The sequence below is a fragment of the Penicillium verrucosum genome, assembly GCF_028828655.1.
Source record: "Penicillium verrucosum strain IBT 35672 chromosome Unknown utg000005l_segment0_segment0, whole genome shotgun sequence".
In the NCBI taxonomy this organism is placed as follows: domain Eukaryota; kingdom Fungi; phylum Ascomycota; class Eurotiomycetes; order Eurotiales; family Aspergillaceae; genus Penicillium; species Penicillium verrucosum.
Genome location: NW_026643214.1, coordinates 589,694 through 609,128, shown reverse-complemented (window position 1 = coordinate 609,128; position 19,435 = coordinate 589,694). Strand labels below are relative to the sequence as shown.

General features: G+C 47.5%; 7 protein-coding genes across 7 annotated transcripts; 3 read left to right on the top strand and 4 right to left on the bottom strand.

Annotated features, from left to right (window-relative positions):
- Window positions 1-434: 434 nt before the first annotated feature.
- mrd1 (RNA-binding ribosome biosynthesis protein MRD1) lies at window positions 435-3,347 on the bottom strand (the record flags this gene model as incomplete). The annotated part of the gene is made up of 4 exons (XM_057223801.1): window positions 435-1,649; window positions 1,704-1,976; window positions 2,233-3,021; window positions 3,120-3,347. The coding sequence occupies 4 exons, from the start codon at window positions 3,345-3,347 to the stop codon at window positions 435-437; spliced, it is 2,505 nt and encodes an 834-aa protein (XP_057068941.1).
- A 238-nt stretch (window positions 3,348-3,585) lies between these two features.
- N7516_011082 (dynein light chain DYN2) lies at window positions 3,586-4,197 on the top strand (the record flags this gene model as incomplete). Its single annotated transcript, XM_057223800.1, has 7 exons — window positions 3,586-3,625; window positions 3,678-3,700; window positions 3,755-3,788; window positions 3,841-3,875; window positions 3,928-3,954; window positions 4,005-4,074; window positions 4,133-4,197. The coding sequence occupies 7 exons, from the start codon at window positions 3,586-3,588 to the stop codon at window positions 4,195-4,197; spliced, it is 294 nt and encodes a 97-aa protein (XP_057068940.1).
- A 290-nt stretch (window positions 4,198-4,487) lies between these two features.
- Window positions 4,488-5,581, top strand: N7516_011081 (rhodopsin family protein; the record flags this gene model as incomplete). The annotated part of the gene is given in 8 exon segments (XM_057223799.1): window positions 4,488-4,491; window positions 4,506-4,730; window positions 4,874-4,927; window positions 5,012-5,045; window positions 5,106-5,130; window positions 5,201-5,233; window positions 5,288-5,328; window positions 5,405-5,581. 8 exon segments carry the CDS (start codon window positions 4,488-4,490, stop codon window positions 5,550-5,552), a joined length of 564 nt encoding a protein of 187 aa, XP_057068939.1. The 3' UTR covers window positions 5,553-5,581.
- Window positions 5,582-5,962: 381 nt separating this feature from the next.
- Window positions 5,963-8,201, bottom strand: N7516_011080 (sodium:solute symporter family protein; the record flags this gene model as incomplete). The annotated part of the gene is made up of 4 exons (XM_057223798.1): window positions 5,963-6,554; window positions 6,613-7,783; window positions 7,848-8,020; window positions 8,080-8,201. 4 exons carry the CDS (start codon window positions 8,199-8,201, stop codon window positions 5,963-5,965), a joined length of 2,058 nt encoding a protein of 685 aa, XP_057068938.1.
- Window positions 8,202-11,775: 3,574 nt separating this feature from the next.
- Window positions 11,776-12,241, bottom strand: N7516_011079 (SEC61-beta family protein; the record flags this gene model as incomplete). The annotated part of the gene is made up of 2 exons (XM_057223797.1): window positions 11,776-11,810; window positions 11,893-12,241. The coding sequence occupies 2 exons, from the start codon at window positions 12,239-12,241 to the stop codon at window positions 11,776-11,778; spliced, it is 384 nt and encodes a 127-aa protein (XP_057068937.1).
- A 1,087-nt stretch (window positions 12,242-13,328) lies between these two features.
- On the bottom strand, window positions 13,329-14,499 carry N7516_011078 (uncharacterized protein; the record flags this gene model as incomplete). Its single annotated transcript, XM_057223796.1, has 4 exons — window positions 13,329-13,613; window positions 13,665-13,862; window positions 13,918-14,350; window positions 14,414-14,499. 4 exons carry the CDS (start codon window positions 14,497-14,499, stop codon window positions 13,329-13,331), a joined length of 1,002 nt encoding a protein of 333 aa, XP_057068936.1.
- Window positions 14,500-17,608: 3,109 nt separating this feature from the next.
- Window positions 17,609-19,283, top strand: N7516_011077 (cytochrome P450; the record flags this gene model as incomplete). The annotated part of the gene is made up of 6 exons (XM_057223795.1): window positions 17,609-17,922; window positions 17,973-18,003; window positions 18,057-18,200; window positions 18,253-18,382; window positions 18,440-19,070; window positions 19,121-19,283. 6 exons carry the CDS (start codon window positions 17,609-17,611, stop codon window positions 19,281-19,283), a joined length of 1,413 nt encoding a protein of 470 aa, XP_057068935.1.
- Window positions 19,284-19,435: the final 152 nt, after the last annotated feature.

Below are 19,435 nucleotides of genomic sequence, written 5' to 3'. Positions count from 1 at the left end.
GCTCGACCACCGCCAGACCTCACCACCGGAATGTAGGCTTGGCTGATCTCTGCTGAGGATAGTCCTGCGTACCATCAAAAGGATAAGCTACATTAGGGGAAATGACCCTGCAATCCAAGGCAGTTTAATCGAAGTTGTGGGGAAGAAAAAAAGACAGGTGTAGGCTGCACAGTAAGGTAAAGTAGGGTTACAGTTACGCCTGGATCAAGAGGGCACGAGACGCACACGCACGAGGGACGGGACTACTGCAGGGTAATTGACAGCCGCAAAGAACGTGTTCAAAAGTATTCGGGGTATCTTTTTATTGTCATATTGTAACTATGGTAGTATGCAAGTAATCGTACATGGTACATTAATCCACCTTTTCCCTGCAAGGGATGTTAACAAGCCAATCCATGGCTGTGTCCTTGTAAAAGGGAGAAGGGACGAGGGCTTCACTCTTCCTCCTGCCCTCCTACAGTGAATTTCTTGCGCCCGGCGCCAGAAGTAAGCTGTTGGAGCTTGACCCTGTCCATCTGCTCTCCTACCTTCTTCTCTAGGCGCGCGAGCTCCTCCTCGGGATCGACGGCCTCCTCGTTCACGAACTCCAAAACCAATCGTCTCCCCAGGAGATGCGTGTTTTTCAACGCGTCCATGGCATTCTCCGCTTCGCGAGCGCTTACAAAGTCTGCAAATCCGAAACCACGAGCAGTGTGATCGAACTTCTGAGGAACACGCACAGATCGAAGTTGTCCGTATGCTCCAAACAGAGATCTGATATCCTTCTTCGTGGCCTGGAACGGCAAATTCTTGATGATAATTTTCGTTCTGCGCGCCGCAACCTTCTTTGCGGTGTCTTCGCGTCTCCGCTCCTCGGCGGCGTCCTTGCCCTTGTGAGACGCGCGAATGAGAAGCTCGTGCTGGTCCAACTTGTAGCCGTTCATAGCCGACAGAGCAGCCTGGGCTTGACCTTTCGTTTTGAAATCCGCAAAGCCGAATCCCATGCTGAGAGTCTGTCCTGGTCGCTTGGGATCGGGTTTTGTCTTGATGCGACCGGTGATAAAGCCATCCAGAGGTCGGAACACTTCCAGGAACTTCTCATTGGTGGTTGAGAAGTTGAGGTTCTTTACGAAGAGTGTTGTGGTTGCTACGCTATCATCGGGCTCATCTGCAGCAAAGGTGTCTGCAGTTGAGAATCCTTGATCTTTGCCCCGAGTCTCGGGAGCAAGTGCGCGTGGAGCCGCTGAACCATCGAACAAATTCTTCGGCGCCTTCTCCAGGAACAAAATGGAATCACCCATCTTGCGGTATGCCATACCCTTGAAGGCCTTTTGGGCCTCGTCAGGTTGCGCAAACTCCACGATAGCAATAGTGCCACTCGGTGGCATCAAGAGTCGAATAATCTTGCCATATGGTTCGAACAGGCTCCTGAGCTCTGCCGACGTGACACCGTATGAGAAGTTCTTGACCAAAATAGCCGTATTTCCACGTTCGCGCTGCTTGAAAGCATCAATATTTACCCCATTCGAGGCGAAGTAGGCTTTCGTTTCTTGAATCACATGCGTTTCAGCATGTGCTTGCTTGACTGCAGCTTCTGAAGAGGTGGGATCAAGCAATTCAGATTTGGAAACTCCGAGCCTGCCAGCCACTGATGACATTACAGCATCGGCCTATATGATAATTAGTTTCAATGTCTTTGATATATGGTAAAAAGGCAAACTCACGTTCATGTAAAGGGAGTTCCAGCTGAATGAGGACCCAGCGGCGGTTTGTTTCCGCTTGATCTCTCTTTGCTTCTTGAGGGGAAGCTTTGACAATTCGTACTCGTCAATCTTGTATGTCTTCTTCGCAGAAGCAGGCAAGATATGGAGCAAACGACCCTGGAAATGCTTTCCATCAAGAGTCTGGTAAGCATCAATGGCCGCATCGGCGTCGGAGTATTGCACATAAGCGAAGCCTTTGCTGGTTGTAGAGCGGGTGTCAAAAGCAATATGAATCTATATCCAATTAGTACTCAAGGTCATTGAATATAATGTGTGTAGCTGCAAAAGTGGGTTTGAGTTGGCTCTTTCAGATAGTCAAGAAGCATCTACTAAAATATCTTGTCCTGGTAACATCATATGCAATTTGCATCAGATGTCCCTATCGGGAAAGTCATCATACGAGCACTCGTGGCAAGCAGGCTGAAAGCCAGCTGCCCGGTTGGGGGAACATATTGGGCAGTGTTGAAAAATCAAAAAAAAAAGTACTAACCTCTTCAATCTTTCCAAAGCGTTCAAAAATCGGTTGGAGATCCGATTCTGTGGTGTCGTATGCAAGATTTCTGAGGAATAAACGGGCGGAGTTCCGAATAAGCTCAATATTCGGATCTTGCGGCGTTCCCTCGGTGATGCTGTCAACGTCAGTCGTGTTGGGCGCAATTTTCTCAATGGCCGCAGTGCGCGATTCCTCGTCACGCTGCGGCGACTCATCGTCAGACGAGGCAGGTGAAGCAGCTTTGGTTGGCACAGCAGTCGTCGTAGTAGTCGGCAGGGCGGCCTTGTGTTGATCAAACTCATCTTGCTCTTCCTCATCGAGAAGGCCCAACAGACGACTTGTCTTAGACCGTAGCCAATCTGCGTCAGACACTGGTGCAGCCTCCACTTCAGGCTCCGCAGAGTTGTCCTGTTCAGGTGTTTCTTGAACCTCGTCTTCCTCAGTCTTGTCAATGACCATAGGCTCAGGCTGCTCAGGCTCTACTACCGTAGGGAGTTCTTCTGTCTTTGCCTTTTTCCGGTGTGAAGGCAACTCCTGGATCTCTTCTTCCTGCGCGGGTTGGTTAATAACGGGAACAGTATCCACAGCCGGCTTGATCATCTCATCATCATTGGCCCATGTCCGAGTTTTTGATGACGATCCCATAAGAGAAAGGTACTCTTGTAGCTTGGGGTCCTTCTCGCCGTCCCTCTTGCGCTTCAGGTTGTTATCCAACGATGCATCATTAACATTCGTGGTATCACGTCTTCGTGTAGGGTGAGCATCCTCAGCGTCATTTGAATCAATCTGCAATAATACGGGTCAGTCTCAAGACCACCTTAATTGGTCAGCGTGCACAGGCGAAAGGAGAGTGGCTGAAGCAAAAGAGCTGGGAATTGACATACCGGACGAGCGATGTCTACAGCGATCTTTGACATCTTCATATATGTCTTGTTGAAGTGCTTCACAGCTTGTTGGGCAACCTCATGGCTCTTGAAGCCGACGAACCCCATCCTACGTTTGGGTAGGACATGAGCATCGGTGACTTGAAAGCGAGTTGCAAAATGTTTCTTAAGCTGATCATTGGAGCATGTTGGTGGGAGACCACCCACGAACACTCTTGTGCTCTCCATTTTGGGATTTTGTGGTGAGTGTGAAGACTCGAAGTTTCTATGGAAAAAAACTTTTTTTCTTCTTTCATAGTGCCGCGGGCGGTCTGATGTGTAGGCGGTGTGTTTGTCGACCGGCAATAAAGTTACCCTGGCTGCTTCGCGTTATCGCGAGATTACGCTACCTAGTCTCTTTTGTATCGCATCACCGAAACACCGAAACACCCCTTTGAAGTTCTTTCGATAACAGCAATTACTAACAATGGCACTTCCCCCAGCTGAGAAGAAGGAGCCTATGGAGGGTAAGTTCGTCCTTCCTAAGTTCAGTGGCTAAGTGCTAAATGCTCCGTGCAGCGCAGATTAAGTCTGTGGACATGGTAAGGACACTCATGAGGAACGGTAACGGCCAATTACTCTGACACATTGTCTAGACCGAGGATATGCAGCAGGAAGCTATTGCCCTTGGTATGAAATATCGAGCGCGCGGGGGATAAACAAGGCTAACATACCCCCTCAGCTATCGAGGCCATGGAGAAGTTCAGAGTTGAAAAGGTATGCGCACTCTTCATCCACTTGATGTGAACATGATAATAACAATCTATAGGATATTGCCCAGTATATCAAGAAAGAGGTTCGCCAATTCTACCCCGCGCCGATCGCACTTCTAACCCCATACATCAGTTCGACTCCCGCAAGGGCGCTACCTGGCACTGCGTGGTCGGTCGTAACTTTGGAAGCTTTGTTACCCATGGTCTGTGGATACAGGAACCCTTCAGTTGACAACCAGTGACTAATATTTTGTTCAACAGAAACTAAGCATTTTATCTACTTCTACCTCGGACACTGCGCAATTCTGCTCTTCAAGACCCAGTAACTGCGATTGATATGTCTGCGCTCGACGTGCCACACTGATGGGGATGTGATATCCGGAGAAATGCGTTTTTCAAGCGACTCTTTTGTCTTCTAATATTTGGTCTTTGGGGCTGTTATCCTATGGTGAATAGCCATTAGTGAATTAAGCGCATCTGCCGAAAACACATAAAACGATCAAAAAAAGCATTGCCTGAGTTTAGGCCTCGGAGAGAACTTCAACCACTACACTACACTAAAAGTACCTGTATGATAATTGATAGTCCACGGGTGCCTGCTAGAAACGACAATCACATGTGTTTTTTTATACAGGGGCGCTTGGCCAATCACGCACCACTATAGCTGACATCACGTGTCTATTTGCCAAGACCGCCAAGCCACAGCGCCACACCCCCAATCCCGCTGCCTTCGTCTTTGATCGACCTTCAATTCCTCAAATAGCTCTCATCTCTCTGTTAATTCTCTTTCGTAATTGTGTGCCAACTTTTCCACATCTTGCGATCACCATGGCCTTTTGTATTACATTCGGAACCCATGGTAAGTCCTCTTGTTTTGACCCAGAAACCAGAGTGGACCCTGTCCCAGGAGTTATATTAAGTGACGGGTATTGCACCCGTGCTGTCGACGTTGCGAATATATCCTGCCGTACACATTGAGGGAGATACTGACGACAAATACAGAGTTCTCCTCTCAGCTCGAGGGCTATGAGCATGTTCGCGCATACTGCTACAACTGTAAGTTCTGACGTCAATAATCTATCGACACCTGCCTGTTATGGATGGCCTGTTATGGATGGTTCATTGATTCTCCGCTTTTAGGCCAACATTGGAATGGTCACTGCGTCACTCGATGGTATGTTTATGTTCCAGAACACCTAATCAGTAGTTTGAACTTAACTAATGCTTCTTCAAGGCCGTTTTTCACTATTTGCTTCATTGTGAGTTCATGCTCGGCTGAACATCGTTCTAAGAAACTGCTCCAGATGTCTAACTTTTACCTCGCTACAGCCATTGATTCCCCTTGCCATGCACAAGTACAAGGTAAATACGATTCTATCAATCACGTCTTGACTCCCTTGTTAACGTACTATATAGGAGGTCCAATGCTACACATGCCGTTATACACAAGACCTACGGTACGCTCTGCCCTGAAATAATCGAATACCATATGCTTGGTAAGCAGGGTAATAATACTAACAATGACCAAATCAGTGACCGACCCGACATCACGCCTGACACACGACCTCCGGCAGGCATGCAATATGGCATCCAGCCGCCCCCTCAGGCCCAAGGAGGCTGGCAGCAACAGCCTCCTCTGCAAGCTCCCCCTCAAGCACAGGGTGGACTTGGATACAAATGAGTTTCCAAAGATGTTCAAATTCTACTAGCATGACGACGCGGCAACTTTTACGGGGATGGTGGCAGAAGCAGGGTGTAACTGGAGACGCATGTTGCAGCCTAATACCGCGGGTTCACCCTTTGGCGTTAGGTGCTTTTGTATTTTGTCTTTCTTTATTTGCTATTAAATCTCAAACTTTTGTTTGGTCAGCCTAGCATATTTTGTTCCTCACAATGAATATACATGGTTGTTATAGAATGTTAGTTTACTACCACCCACTGTCTACCATGATTAGAACGTAATAATTGAGCGGATGAATTTCAAATTCGGATAAACTAGCAAGTAGGGGTATATGTAGCCATAAACAAGATATTAAATCAAGACCAAGGCATAAAGAAATGGTCCAGTAAAAGGTAGCACCATCAAGAACCTCAAACCTCCCTCTCCGAGGCCTTCTTATCCTTCTCCCCAAGATCCGTCGGCGTCACAGCCCCAGAAGGTGTAGCGACATCATCAGCCCCAGCCTTTGTGCCCCGATAAACCTTAGGCTTTTTCCCCACAAGATCAAGCGACATCATCCGCACAACACGAATAATACTCGCCCGTCCCTCGTACACCGGGAACACCACAACACCAAACAGTGTAATGAACAACCAAATAATCCCAACAACAACCCAACCCGTGAAGAACTTCTTGCTGAACACGTATGATGACCCGTACATCGGAATCGGCCAGATAATCAGGAAGGAAAATGCCATGAAGAGTGTGAGTGTGCGCGCGTAGAGTGCAGAGCGGTTGAGCAAACGTTCTTCCTCTTCGCTCTCAGCTTGCGAGGGACCCATCTCGCCTGGGACTAGTTCCAGGTCGACGTGGGCTTCGGCGGCGACTTCTGTGTCGTCAACTTTGCGGATTGCGCGCATGGATTCGTAGTCGTAGTTTTGTGGGCCGAAGATGTAGGTGAAGAGTGGGACGAAGACTACTGGACTGAGGAGGGCGGCGACATTGCCGGCGAGCATGGGGTAACTGGAACATTTTGTTAGATTCTGGTTCGCAGTATGGATGTTGGGAAGGGAATGCTTACTTAGCACCAGTAGTGTCGACTGTTAGGGTTCCGTATTGCTTCTTAGCGGTAACTAGCCAGGCAATGAGGGAGACTGCAAGACCGAGGGGTGGTGAACAGGCTGCTGCGACACGGTTCTGGCCCTTCCAGAGGAGGGTCATGGCACCTGGGAAGACGGCGGAAGAGATAATCACACCCATCAGCAGGTAGAGATATCCCATACCAATGCCAGCGTAGTAGAGACCGGTCGCAAAGCCCGCCATGATGATCGAGTAGACGATGCAGGACATGTGCGAAATCCAGACCAGTCTCTTACCTTTGGCGCTTGGGTTGATATAAGCCGCGTAGATATCGTAGGTGAAGATCGAAGAGACGGCGATCAGCTGCGCCGAGAATGCGGATGTCACAGCCATGAATATCATCAGCGTAGTCGCGACAGCACCGCTGTAGCCGAGCAGCTTGACAGCTGCAAAGGGGAGCACGAGTCCGGCGGTCACGTCGTCAGAGCTCATGCGATTCGAGCCCTCTAGTGCCAGCGCGGAGAGACCCATTGTGCTGGCGCATAGCCAGGGAATGGCGAACCAGCAAATACCGCCAATCACGTATCCTGGGAACGCGTGGACGGGGCTGGCGGCGATAGCCTTGTTGTAGTAGCCGTTGTCCAAGAACACTGTACCGAAGTTACCAACCAGGTTGATGATCCAGAAAATGCCACCCTCCTTAGAGCGCATGGTTAGGTAGCTTCCTTCGGCATTACCCTCAACGGGGTGACGCTGGGAGGCTGCAACTAGCGCATCGTACACCTTTGATGGAGATCCTAGCTCAGCGTTTGTGGCATAAGCGGAGAAGGCGAAGAGGAAGATAACGACCAGGATGACCACAGTGTGCAAGTAATCTGTGATAAAGGTAGCCTTGATACCACCGAACAGGGTGTATAGTACCACGCCAATCGGGAGCAGGAAGCAAGCTGCTGCAGTGGGCACTCCGGTCAAGGAGGTCATCACGGCCGACCCACCGGTGAGCAGCATCGCAGTAACCAGGATGTTGGTCATCAAGCAAAAGACTATAAACACAATGTGCACGACGGTTCCATAGCGAGCGCGGATGACTTCCAAGAAAGTGTGTGCATTCGGCGCACGGCGTTTGAGCTCGATAGCGAGTGTTGCGAAAAGAAGAATCTGGACAGTGGCGCCTATTTATACACAACATGTCAGATATAGAACTTTTTGGATTATACTAATATAGTGGGAACTAACCTGAGGCGTAGAAAAATGGACCAGAGACACCGTATTTGTATGCGACAGCTGATGACTGGAGAAGGGTTGCAGCCCATGTCCAACTACTAACAACGGCGGCGGCAACTAGTCCTGATTTGACGGACCGGCCTGCAGTTGAGAACATCTCAGAGGTTTGGACTTCATTCTGATAGCTGTGTGGAAGTATTTTGTTAGCTTATGCGACTATATTGAATGAAGCATCGAGACGCACCGTTTCAAAGCCCAAGTAATAAAGATCATCAGCAGAGCAAAGGCAAAGCCTAGTCCCAGGATAATTCCATATCCAAAGCTCTGGGACAAAGGCGCTGTGAAAATAACCCCGTCGGACGACATATCGTAGACGTGTATATAACCAGGGACCTCAAAAAGGGTTAATAGCCAACAGGGGAATAAATGTAAAAGATGTTGGCAATGTGCCTCGAATTAGCAATCAGCGACTAGTGCACCAATTGATATGGAAAGTACGCTTTATATAACTCTCCAATACTGACTTGGCATATAAAATTATCAAGCTCCCCAGATGCGGACGATAGCAACCTCATATAGGGCCGGACGCACAGCACCCCAAACATAGTATGGACCCTAACTCCGAATTCGCACAACCCGGGGCAAATCTGGACCAGCATGACGATCTCTGACCTGAGCTTACCTAGGTAGATAGGGATGCTGCATTTTGATTGTTAGATAAGGGCATGTTCTCGTAATGCCATGGCGCACATGGCAGGGATGTGGATCGTCTAGGTACGCTACTAGAATTAGAGAAGTAACATCTCAGTGGTGAACTGCACGGAGATTTTCAAAGAGCCACTCTGCTGTCGACGGATGAAGCACAAGGAAGGTTTTCACCGGGGGTATACACGTCGTCAGTCATTGGTTGGTGCTGGTTGTTATCAGTTACCCTTTTAGGGTACTGTCGGTTGGGTGGTTGTGATTGGCTGAAGAAGATCTAAGATAAGACCCCGTACAGAGTACTTGTTGTAGGTAGACATTCCCAGTCTGCCGATGCACATAATTTCGCCAATATGCTGGGAAATATCGGAGTGTCCCGGCTCCAAAGAAGCTTAGGGCTGATCAAAATGTGCTTGGTAGTGGAGGTTTCTCATTCTTATTAGAATCTATGGATATTTTGAGATCCACTATCTCCCCACGTTCGCTTTAATTTCTGTTAAACGTTATATTATTACCTAGCTTAATCAGAAAGTTTCAATTAAGTATTGACTTGACCAAAGGATGAATTAAATTCGTTATCATGATCTTCCCGACCTCGGGACCTTGGTCTGTAGGCTGCTTATCCTCATCCTACGTAGACTGTGTCATCAAGCCATAAATTTATTACTGGGCCCTATAATTGTTAAACGGTGGGGATTGAAAGAAAAAAAAATTACGTGTCTGTCTCTATTGAGGGAATTTGTTTTCTCACCTGGTATGGATATATATACATTTAAAGTGTGGAGCTATACGCGATGAATATAGCCGTCGACTATGCAACTTCACGTCTCCCTTCGCGGCTTTCAACTAGATAACTAACTATATTTGCAGAAACGATATCATCACCAAAATCTACACCTCGCTGCCGTCTTTTTGATAGATGGATGCTATACAGAGAAAGATGGGGTTATTATATCTCATGGAAAGGCGATGCAGAGAGTGGTATAGTGATGACATTTTCACAGGTTGTTGGACACTCTAGATAGCTCTACAAGTGTCTGGTGTGTCACACGGTCGTTCGCATTCCTTCCTCTATTGACCATTCCTATAAAACCCCCATGTTCCTCAGAAAAAAGTTCATCCCTGTCTTCATCCCTTAGCTTTATTTATACTCTTCGTTATAAAGAGCTATATCTCCACCTACCATCTTTTTTACTTGTGAATTTCTTACTTCATCTCACATCACTATTCTTCCATGCTCATCAAATAATAATGGGATATTTATTTTCTGAGTTGTGCTATTGGCATTGTTCCGTTGAACATCCAGCCACCGATTGGAATGATATCCATCACTGCTTACCGGTGATACCCAACCTTAAAACCAAGCTGGTCTGATATGGTACTGTTCAAGGCTTGTGATGTATATTCCTATATATCATCGAGAATGTTCTGAGCGAATCTCAGACTACAGCCGATGTACCCGAAATGCCAGCCGATATACCGAAATGTCTTGGACCAGTATCGATCCTTCTGGCTGAGGTGCAATGCCTTATGGGCACATCGTGCATTGTATATGCTGCTCTGGTTACCAGATCAGGAGGATGAGAGCAATCAGAGCAGAGTACCCCAGCCAACGACAGCGCTCAATAGCGTCTCCATCCTAGGCCGCAGTACACATTTTGGTTGGGTCGATTGCGGTATCATCGGCGCTGCCGCGACAACTTGTACAAATACAACGTGTGCAAAGATGAACAGATTTGATACAGCCACATAAACGGGAAATGCGTCCAGATCCCCACTAGATACGAGAAAGCACCCAATCCAGGTTTGGACACGAACAGCAACAGTGGAATAGAAACTTTCTTTGGGAAGGCACATGGCCCATATAGAGATGTTTGATATCAAGAATGACAACGGCGATGTTGGGGAGAAGGGGGGGAGTTATTCATTTTGGGATACCCTGTTGGTATCCAGGCTGACAATACTGGAGTATTTGCATGGGTGAAACGAAACGTCCAGAGCATCATAGTCAAAAAAATCATATTGCTATCAGATATCAGTTCTGCGCAAGTTGCCTCTGGTATAGTGAGCTGCGGATGTGTTCACAAATCCCCTTGATACCACTGTCTTTCGTTGTTTTATCGAGAAGCTAGGAGGCTTATGCAGTTACCAAGAACAACAAGTGATGAATGACTTTACAGCTGCACGTTTCATCTTCATAGTCTCTGAGGAAGGGGGGCCTATAGGGAGATCATAGCGTCGACTAGACCGGCTTGTTTGAAATGTCTTATGGTTACATACTTTCTCTGTAGTAAAATGTTCTCACGGCACTTTCCTTTCCTTCCCTTTTCTATAGCTCTGCACTACATGTAATAGGTTCCTTTGTTCATTCCTGCCAGGTGCTGGCAATGGGAGCCAAACAACGGCTCGTCACCTCCAATTGTGTTCGCTTGTCATGAATTAATACATAGATGGGTAGATAGCCCTATTTACACAGTACTCTGTGGTTCAATGACAATGGAACGGTAGCTCGGCCCTACTTCTACAGACACAGCATAGAAACTTGGGCTGAGTGTATGTTTGAGCTGTATGCGGAGGACAAGGGCGAGAGGTTGTACTAGGTGCATTGCCTTGAGCATTGAACGGAGAACAGAGCCTTCGCCATCCCATGTACTCCAAACCACCCCGAGATTCAGCATGCAGGTTGGGGCCAGAAGCTTGATATTCTACAAAAATACCATGAAAGCAAATTCAATGCCATAAACGGATTCAATCAAGTCTTTATATTGTACAGACAAATGTCTGGATAGAACAGACACCACCCATGTTTCAGTCCAAGCTGCCACAGCCACAGCACATTCCAGCGCATGATATCGCCGGGAAAAGAGCCAATAGACATAACACAGACAGACCAAGACGGATACACGACCTGACTAATTCTACCCAGAATGACCTACACAGCAGATAGGTCGATGAGTAACTCTCTTTTGCAACGCAAATGAAAACACCACACACATCAAAATGGAAACGGAAACAGAAATGGAATCACGCCAGTTGTTTCGGAAGGGTTGATTTGGTTCCAGCCACCAACGAGAAATGGCCCAAGGGTCACGGGGTATAGGAGTGGGTAAGTGAGGCGGTAGGAGGAGAGGAAGATTTGAGGTCGGGAAGCACGCAGTCAACGCCCGGGATAGACAAATAGTAGACCACATTGCCATCTGACGGGATATCAACTGCGCAATTGAAGCTGATCAAGTGTTTAAGCAGAGAACTTGCGGGTGATCTTGGCGATGACTAGAGCGAAGAAAGTAATTAGCAACCAATAATCCAACCACAACTCCAAACATCCATCTCATCTCCAGTAGTGAATTCTTACCGTGAAGACCAACAACCGAGAAAATGAATCCCAGACTCAGGACGAGGACAACAACGGGGTCAACACGCAGACCGGGGCTCTCATCTGTGTAGAGCTTGAGCATGGTTCCGGTCGAGCCACCGGCGCCGGCAGAGCGGGTGGAGCTGGGACGGGCATTGCGCAGAGTCTCCTTGTGGTCGGCAGTAGCACGGCGGCGCATGGCAGCACGAGGACCGCCGGGGGTCGAGGGAGAGGAGGGACGGCCAACGGAGTTGCCGGTGGCTGCGGCGGCACCGGACTTTGAGTCAGGGCCGGACTCGGCGCCTGAGGTGAGGGGAGAGGCTGGGCGGGCGGAAGCCTGATGATGCATTGTGTTAGTTACGGGATGAAGGGATCGTGGGATTGGTTAGAAAGTTCGCAATGGGTTGTTGCGTTGGTGGTGGTGGATGGGGCAAGCTGGCTTGATCGTTGGATGGACTGCTGGGGCTCGGGTTTGGGATAGATGGACTTACCATTGTGAATTATTTGGGTGTGGAAGAGTTTAAAGGGATAAAAAAACGGTATTAAAAGAAAGATGGAAATGCAGTTCAAGAAGAAAGGAAAAGAGGAGCTTGAGAGTCTGAAAGGAGGTTTGCGGAGTTGAGGCCACGATCGCGGTTTCTTGGGTAATACCGTATTTGACTTGTCAACCCCAGCAGCTGGGGGCGGATTTGGTGGTAATTAACAGTAATTACAGTACATAATGATCCACCAATCAGAACGACTCGGCGCACATTACTGCAATAGCACAACTCATCTACGAGACATTGGAGCGAGTGAAGAAGTTGATGCAGTAACTATAAGTATATGTACGGATACGTTGCAATTTTTGATATGCAGAAATGTCAGTGAGCAATAATACTCATTTTCCAATACCACCGATATCCAGCGTCCCTACAAGGTACTAACAATGAGTTTATCATGCTATGGAATCAATTCCATTAATATAGCTACTAAAATACCATCCACGTGTCTAGCCCATTGAATTAATAAGAAAGACTAGCTCACATTAATCGGAAAAAGCATTGATGGCTGTCGTAAGACATGGAGAACACCTCCGGGAATCAAATCATCCAGATAACGCCGTCGGTGCACTCGTGTAGGGGGGGTATGAGATATGGGGTATGGATATGAACATATAAAGGGGGAACCAAGGAAAGTAAAATCACAGGAATTTTTGACAGCTCAGGGCCAGAAAAGATGGGGGATGGTGGGCAGAGCACATTCGACGGGGATGAGGTATCATACTGAGCCGAAAGCCCAGAAATAAGAAAACAAAATGCACAAAGAGATCAGGCTAAATTTCAAGGTGTCCACACAGACACGAAGTTCACAGATTAGAAAAAGGCAGACGCTCCAAAACTCAACGCCCCGGAAAATTACTTATAGAAACACCACCCTTTGTTCGCACCGGGTGGTCAATCGATCATCATCCGTGATGGTACTTGGGTAAGATTCGAAGAGAGCTCGGTAGTCTTTGCTGCTTCCTTGTTCTTCTTCTTGTTGATGTGGGGCTTCAAACCGCGGTTGAAGTTGTGGGTGCACAGGCAGGCGTTGACGATAGTTATCACAATCAAGATGATGGTGACGACGGCGAAGAAGGTCATCGATGGTCTAGCGGGCAGGTATTTGAAGTAAGTCAGCTCGGAGTACATCCGGAACAGCTTGAAGCAGAAATATCCCATCGCGGCGAATAAGAGGAGCTGGTGAGGTCGTTAGAAGCCAAATCGACATTGCTGGTATTTTCGACTTACAATGATAACGACCATGCCAACCATGGTTTCTCGGCGCACAAACCAGGCGCCACAGACCAGAATGAGAATGGTCACGGGGATGGCAGCCACGGTAAGCGCAAATTCAACATCCATGCTGGCGGAGGAGACCAAGACGAGGAACTGCACCGTAAAGCCCAGGAAGAAAAAGAAATCGAATTTCAAGAGAGCGATGTAGATCTGTTTTGTGGGGGTTAGTCGTGTTGCGGATGGGGAGGTCGAACAAAACACAAACCTGATAGGTGAGGTAGCGACGCTTCATTTGCAGATCGGCACTGATGTGCTTGTAGATTGTCCATGCAAACTCGTCGTAGAGTTTATAGGCCACGAACGTGATCAAGAATGTCCCCAACGCCACAATGCATGGAATGATAATTAGGAACGGCTCGGACTGAGCCCAGACAACCGGACTGATCATATTCATCAGGGCCAAGGTAGAGACCGCCTCTCGAATTTGTTTCACTTGAACAGCGCCGTAAATTAGGAGACCAACATTGCAGATACACAGTCCGATGATCTGAATTGTATTCTTCATGCGCAAAGCATCATATACCAGCACAAGTTCGTATAGGAAGCCAAAACCGTAGAGGGCGAGGAAAGTAGGGATAGTTTTCGAAGCGGGACTGGTGTTTGGGATTTCTTGAATTTGGAAATTTGCGAAAATGTAACTAGAAAAAAAACAACGACGTTAATGGTTGCTTTTCGGTGTCCGGTTCGGCGGAGGTCCATACCTTTCAAGGCTGAGTGTTACGACTGTTTGGACGAGTGCGACAATCGCAAAGGACCACGTCCAATGTGTATTTGGGAGATAGCACATCCTGGTAGTATTGGTTGCGGGCGTGACATTAGGGTATCCCTCTCGTGCGCGAAACCCTCCTGGATCTCGTCGAAAGGCGGGATCGAAAGAACCCCCTAGGAGAGAGGCGCGCGACCCGTGCGATGGAATCTTGCCGAGAGGCTCCGTGGTGGAGCTCAAGTCGGCGGAATGGTGAGGGAAAGACACGATGACGGTGTGACCACCTGACGGTGGCTTTCGCTTTTATAAGACCGGTGGGAAATAGGCCCGATACGGGGGGAAGGGGCAGATCGAAACAACCGGAGGCTCGTGTGCTTTCTTGTGGCTTGGCAATTTAGTTGGCCTCCAGCCGGGATTCGTCAGGAGACGTGATTTGATGCAGGTCTCAACAGGGGCATGCGACCGTCAGACAGACTGCTCGAACCAGTTGAGTCGAGTTAAAGATAAGACGATGATTTCCTCTTTTTATTCCGTTTGTTGTTGTCTCTTTTTTTTTTTTTTTTTTTTTAAAATCCCGCGGTGTTCCGAATTGTCAGGCGGGGGGGTGTAGAGAGAATGTGTATGCAGCGACCGTACAATGTCAAATGCAACCCCTTGTAAAATAAAAAAGGGAGAGAATAAGAAACGAGTGACAGAAGAGAAAGAAAGTTGAAGAGGAAAAGAAAGGCCAGAGGATTCGAGACGGGAAAGTAGGGGCACATCTGGGGTTCAGAGTTGTCCACATACCATGGGGCGGGTCACACATTACGCACCTGGGCAGTATGTAGGCTCCTACGATGTTATGAAGTACTCCGTACACTATGGAGTATATAACCGTACTAGAAGTACAAAAAGTACAAGTACAAATTGGGGAGCCCTGCTTACTACGGAGATTCTAGACGCATCGTAGAGTCCCTGGAAAAAAACAAAACCAAAAAAGACAAAAACCAGTTTCTCCAGCGACCCGAAGCCACACTATTTTGGCCAACGCCTTTTTCTTTTTCTCCTGATTCGAAGCTGGTGGAGTAGACCCCATCGACATGCGACAGGTACCAAACTTAGTCGAGTCTGGACTCTCTCTCTTATTATTTTATTATTTTATATAATTCTTCTCTTGTTTTTGGGTACGTATATTAATACTCTTCTGGTTCGTCCAATTGATTGATAAAGAGAGAACACCTATGTTCTTGAACAGGTTCAACACCTTACAAACAGTAGGTCGCCTGGGCGGGCCCCCGCCGGCCGCCCGGTCCATTTGACTTACTTAATCCTGTAGGTGCCCAGGTGGGTATAGGTCAATCCATAACGAGTTAGTTACCCTCCAGGGCTGATCTAAGGCCAACTTAACTTGTGACACTGGCCTGTCAATTACTCCGTAGTCCTAGCCACATTGAGTCCTACCTATCCCCAGAAAGTAATGTGGAGGTAAGGCTGTGAAACATCCATGGATGCTATGCTGTAATATCATATTTCCAAGGTTGGAGCTGAAATGCGACCCGACCAATGTGGCTGAGACAAGAGGTGGCTGAGACGGTTTAAAGGTTGTCTGAGCCATGGCCCCCAACCAGGTCATCCTTGGTTCATGCAGGTGTGTGTACAGCCGTACCTCGGTACTGAAATATAATTACATCCCCTGTTTGATCTGCTTAATTTTGGTATCTTTATCACCTCATCTTCACTCTCACTCTAAAATTGTCAAAGCCAAGTGCTTTCTTTCGCATGTAAAATTCAAAGGCAACGCGTCCCCAATGTGCAAACCATACCTTGCAACGAGAAGGTCCATATCCATCGTATCATCGTGGGTCAAAGTCCATCATCGTTCGAGATTCTCGGATCCAAACCCGAGGACTTGTATAAAGTCGGATCAACCATGCGTTAATCAACGCCGACACATCTAGCCCATCCAAGTATCTACGCACCCACATTGATAACCATATTCTAGAACGTGATCTCCAATCCATACTCCGGAACTGCCCCACAACATCCACAAACGAGTGACGAGTTTTCCGACCTGGGTACCGGCAATATCTTGACAAAACTGGCCAGCCAAATCGCAAGAACCTTTGGAAGAGAGACACTGGATCGGGTACACGGGGCCGGATCCATCAACAGAAAAGCCCCATAAGCTTACTCGAACCAAACTCTCACTTACAACATACGTGTTGCGCTAAACTTGGTTCGCGTGGTTAGGCGACCAACCAGCCACAGCAGCCTGTTTGGATCTCTCTCGGGATAGATATCAGTACCGAGCAACCGAGCAACCGATATCCACTATAGGAAACCAGCTCAGGACTAGCTTATACACCTAAGCATAATATATGTGAGCTCATAGCTTCTCGCTTAGTCCCAGTGCTAGGCTATTAGTTTGACCCGACGCACCATCCATCGATTATTATACTATTATGATTCATACAGTGTTTAGGGATCAACGCAAAATAGATCTGAAGTGTTTCGTGATTTCGTTTTTGGTTTCAGCTGCAACCGCTGACTCTGTGTCGAAGAGCTTGCTTGCTGACGTCCACGGCAACCTGTGCGTCGGACAGATCTTTGAATGAACCTACAGGTGCAAGAATAGTCGGCCGCTTATGCGGCCTTGTCATGTCTTTTGGTTGGTCTTTTGGGTGCTCTTTTTAGGTGCATAAGAAGACGGTAAAAAAAGCATATTCTGTGCAAGATAATTTTCTACATATAACCTTTAATAGTGATTTTATCCTATTCACTCGATCTGTTACAGAAAGAGTCTTTATCTTCCCTCTGGCATACGTTCTCGATATGAATGTCGCGCAGGATCTGGATCGGGACAGAGATGAGTAGCGAGCAGATTGATGTTTATAAGGAACAACCAGTTTGTCGGAAACTCTGCCATCTCCTCATATTTCCCTTCTTAGTTTAAAGTCTTCATGCTTATCGGAACCGAAACCCAGTCCGGAGGTCCGTTGGTCGCCCTTCCCCGCACTACGATTGCGATGATATCGGCTGTTCCTAGCCACTTGAGCATAGACTATCAAATCTCCCACTTTATGTCTATTATCTAATGGGAACTGCAGACTCTTCAATCAGATCAATAGTATAAGTAAGCATAGGATTTCCTATTCGCTATTCCTCAAGACAAACCTTTCATCATCCAGAATCCCTCTGATACAACAACAATATGCTGTCTTTGTGGGCTGGGGCTATCTTCCTTTGCGGGTGCATTGTAATCTTCGGATTCCTTTCGCCGTTGTCTACAATTCCAGGCCCGTGGTATACTCGATTTACAAGCTTCTGGATTAAGTATCAGGAATTTACTGCAAATCGACGAGAATCAGTTCACCGGTTGCATGAGATCTATGGTCCTGTTGTCCGGTTAAGCCCTAACGAACTATCGTTTACCAGTCTGGATGCGATTAAAGAGATATATGCTTCGGGAGGCAGTGGGTATGACAAGACCGAGTACTATGACCTTTTCAGGCAGTTCAAGATCAAGTCAGAATTTCTACCGGAGAAATAGTTGGAAAACGCTAATCCAGGATTAGAACAATGTTTTCTACTTTATTGAAAGACGAGGTAGTTGCTTGCTCCTATTATAAATGAAATACTCGAATGCTAATATCCACCAGCATAGCAAAAGAAAACGCATCTTTGCCGATAGGTACGCCATGACCAATATCATGAAAGAAAAGCCCATAGCTGTTATTCACGAACGAGCCATGACGTTTGTATCTAAGTGTGTCGAGGCTGGCCAAAAGAGTGTGGATGTTTACGTGAGTTGTCAAGAACAATTGCATCCAACATGAGAAAAGCTAATCTTCTTAGTCTTTGCTTCACTGTTATGCCCTGGACTGCGTTACTCATTTCATGTTCAGCCCCGGCGGCCTCAAATCTCTCAACGTAGCAGAAGACTACGAAATCATGCACGAACTGACCTACCACCAAAGTCTCCAAAGTAGGCACAGTCCAGTTTTCTATACTCCCATGACGAATAATACTAAAAGAACACCAGAAAACCTCCTGGAGTACTACCTCCCTTTATTAGCACCCTATTTCCCAAAATTCCTCCAGGCCCGCAGCTCCCCAAAAGCAAACCAATACGTGATAGACATGGCCGCCCAAACTGGTCTCGACAACCACTCCCTAATGGAAAAGCTCAAGCGCAAAGAATCAAACCTGGCATTAATGCAAGCCGCCGCAGAATGCAAAGACCACATGGCAGCCGGCATCGACACAACAGGCGATGGCCTGTGTTTCTTAATGTGGGAGCTCTCACAGCCCCAGAACCTCTGTTTCCAGGATAAACTTCATAAAGAGCTTAGGGCCGCGCCGGCCAATTCACCCTTGGATAGCTATGTGTACCTCGATGCTGTCATTAAAGAGGCGCTGCGGTGTGCGCCGCCTATTCCGATGTCGCTACCTCGCTATGTACCTGCTGGTGGAAGGGAGATCGATGGGTTCGCCATTCCGGGGAATACTATTGTTAGCTGTCAGCCTTATTCGGTGCATCGGATGAATGATAGTGTTTTCTCTGAGCCTGATCGTTTTAATCCTGATCGCTGGCTTGTTGAGGAGGGAGCTGCTGAGCGGAATAGGCTTTTCTTTTCTTTTGCTACGGGTGGGAGGGGGTGTACAGGGAAAAAGTGAGTTGGTTTCTTTCTTTATTCTGGTATTAATTGCTGATGCTGTTTAGTCTTGCGTTGGTTGAGATGAAGATACTGCTTCGGGAAGTGTATTCTCGTTATCGGACGACAGTGGCTTCGGATATGACTGCTTCGATGAAGCTGGATGATCAGATCATCTCTTCGAGGCCCAAGGGACAGAGTTGTAAGCTGGACTTTGCGGATATCAAGTGATATTGGGTGCTCCTAGAGAGGTGGCGTTTGCTCACCCTTCAGTGAGATCTGAATTGCGCCAAATAATATCTGATCACAAGTTGCATGCTCCCAGGCAAATTATTTTGCTACCTGAAGTAGTAAAAAGAGTTTCCACCACTTCTCATGGACGA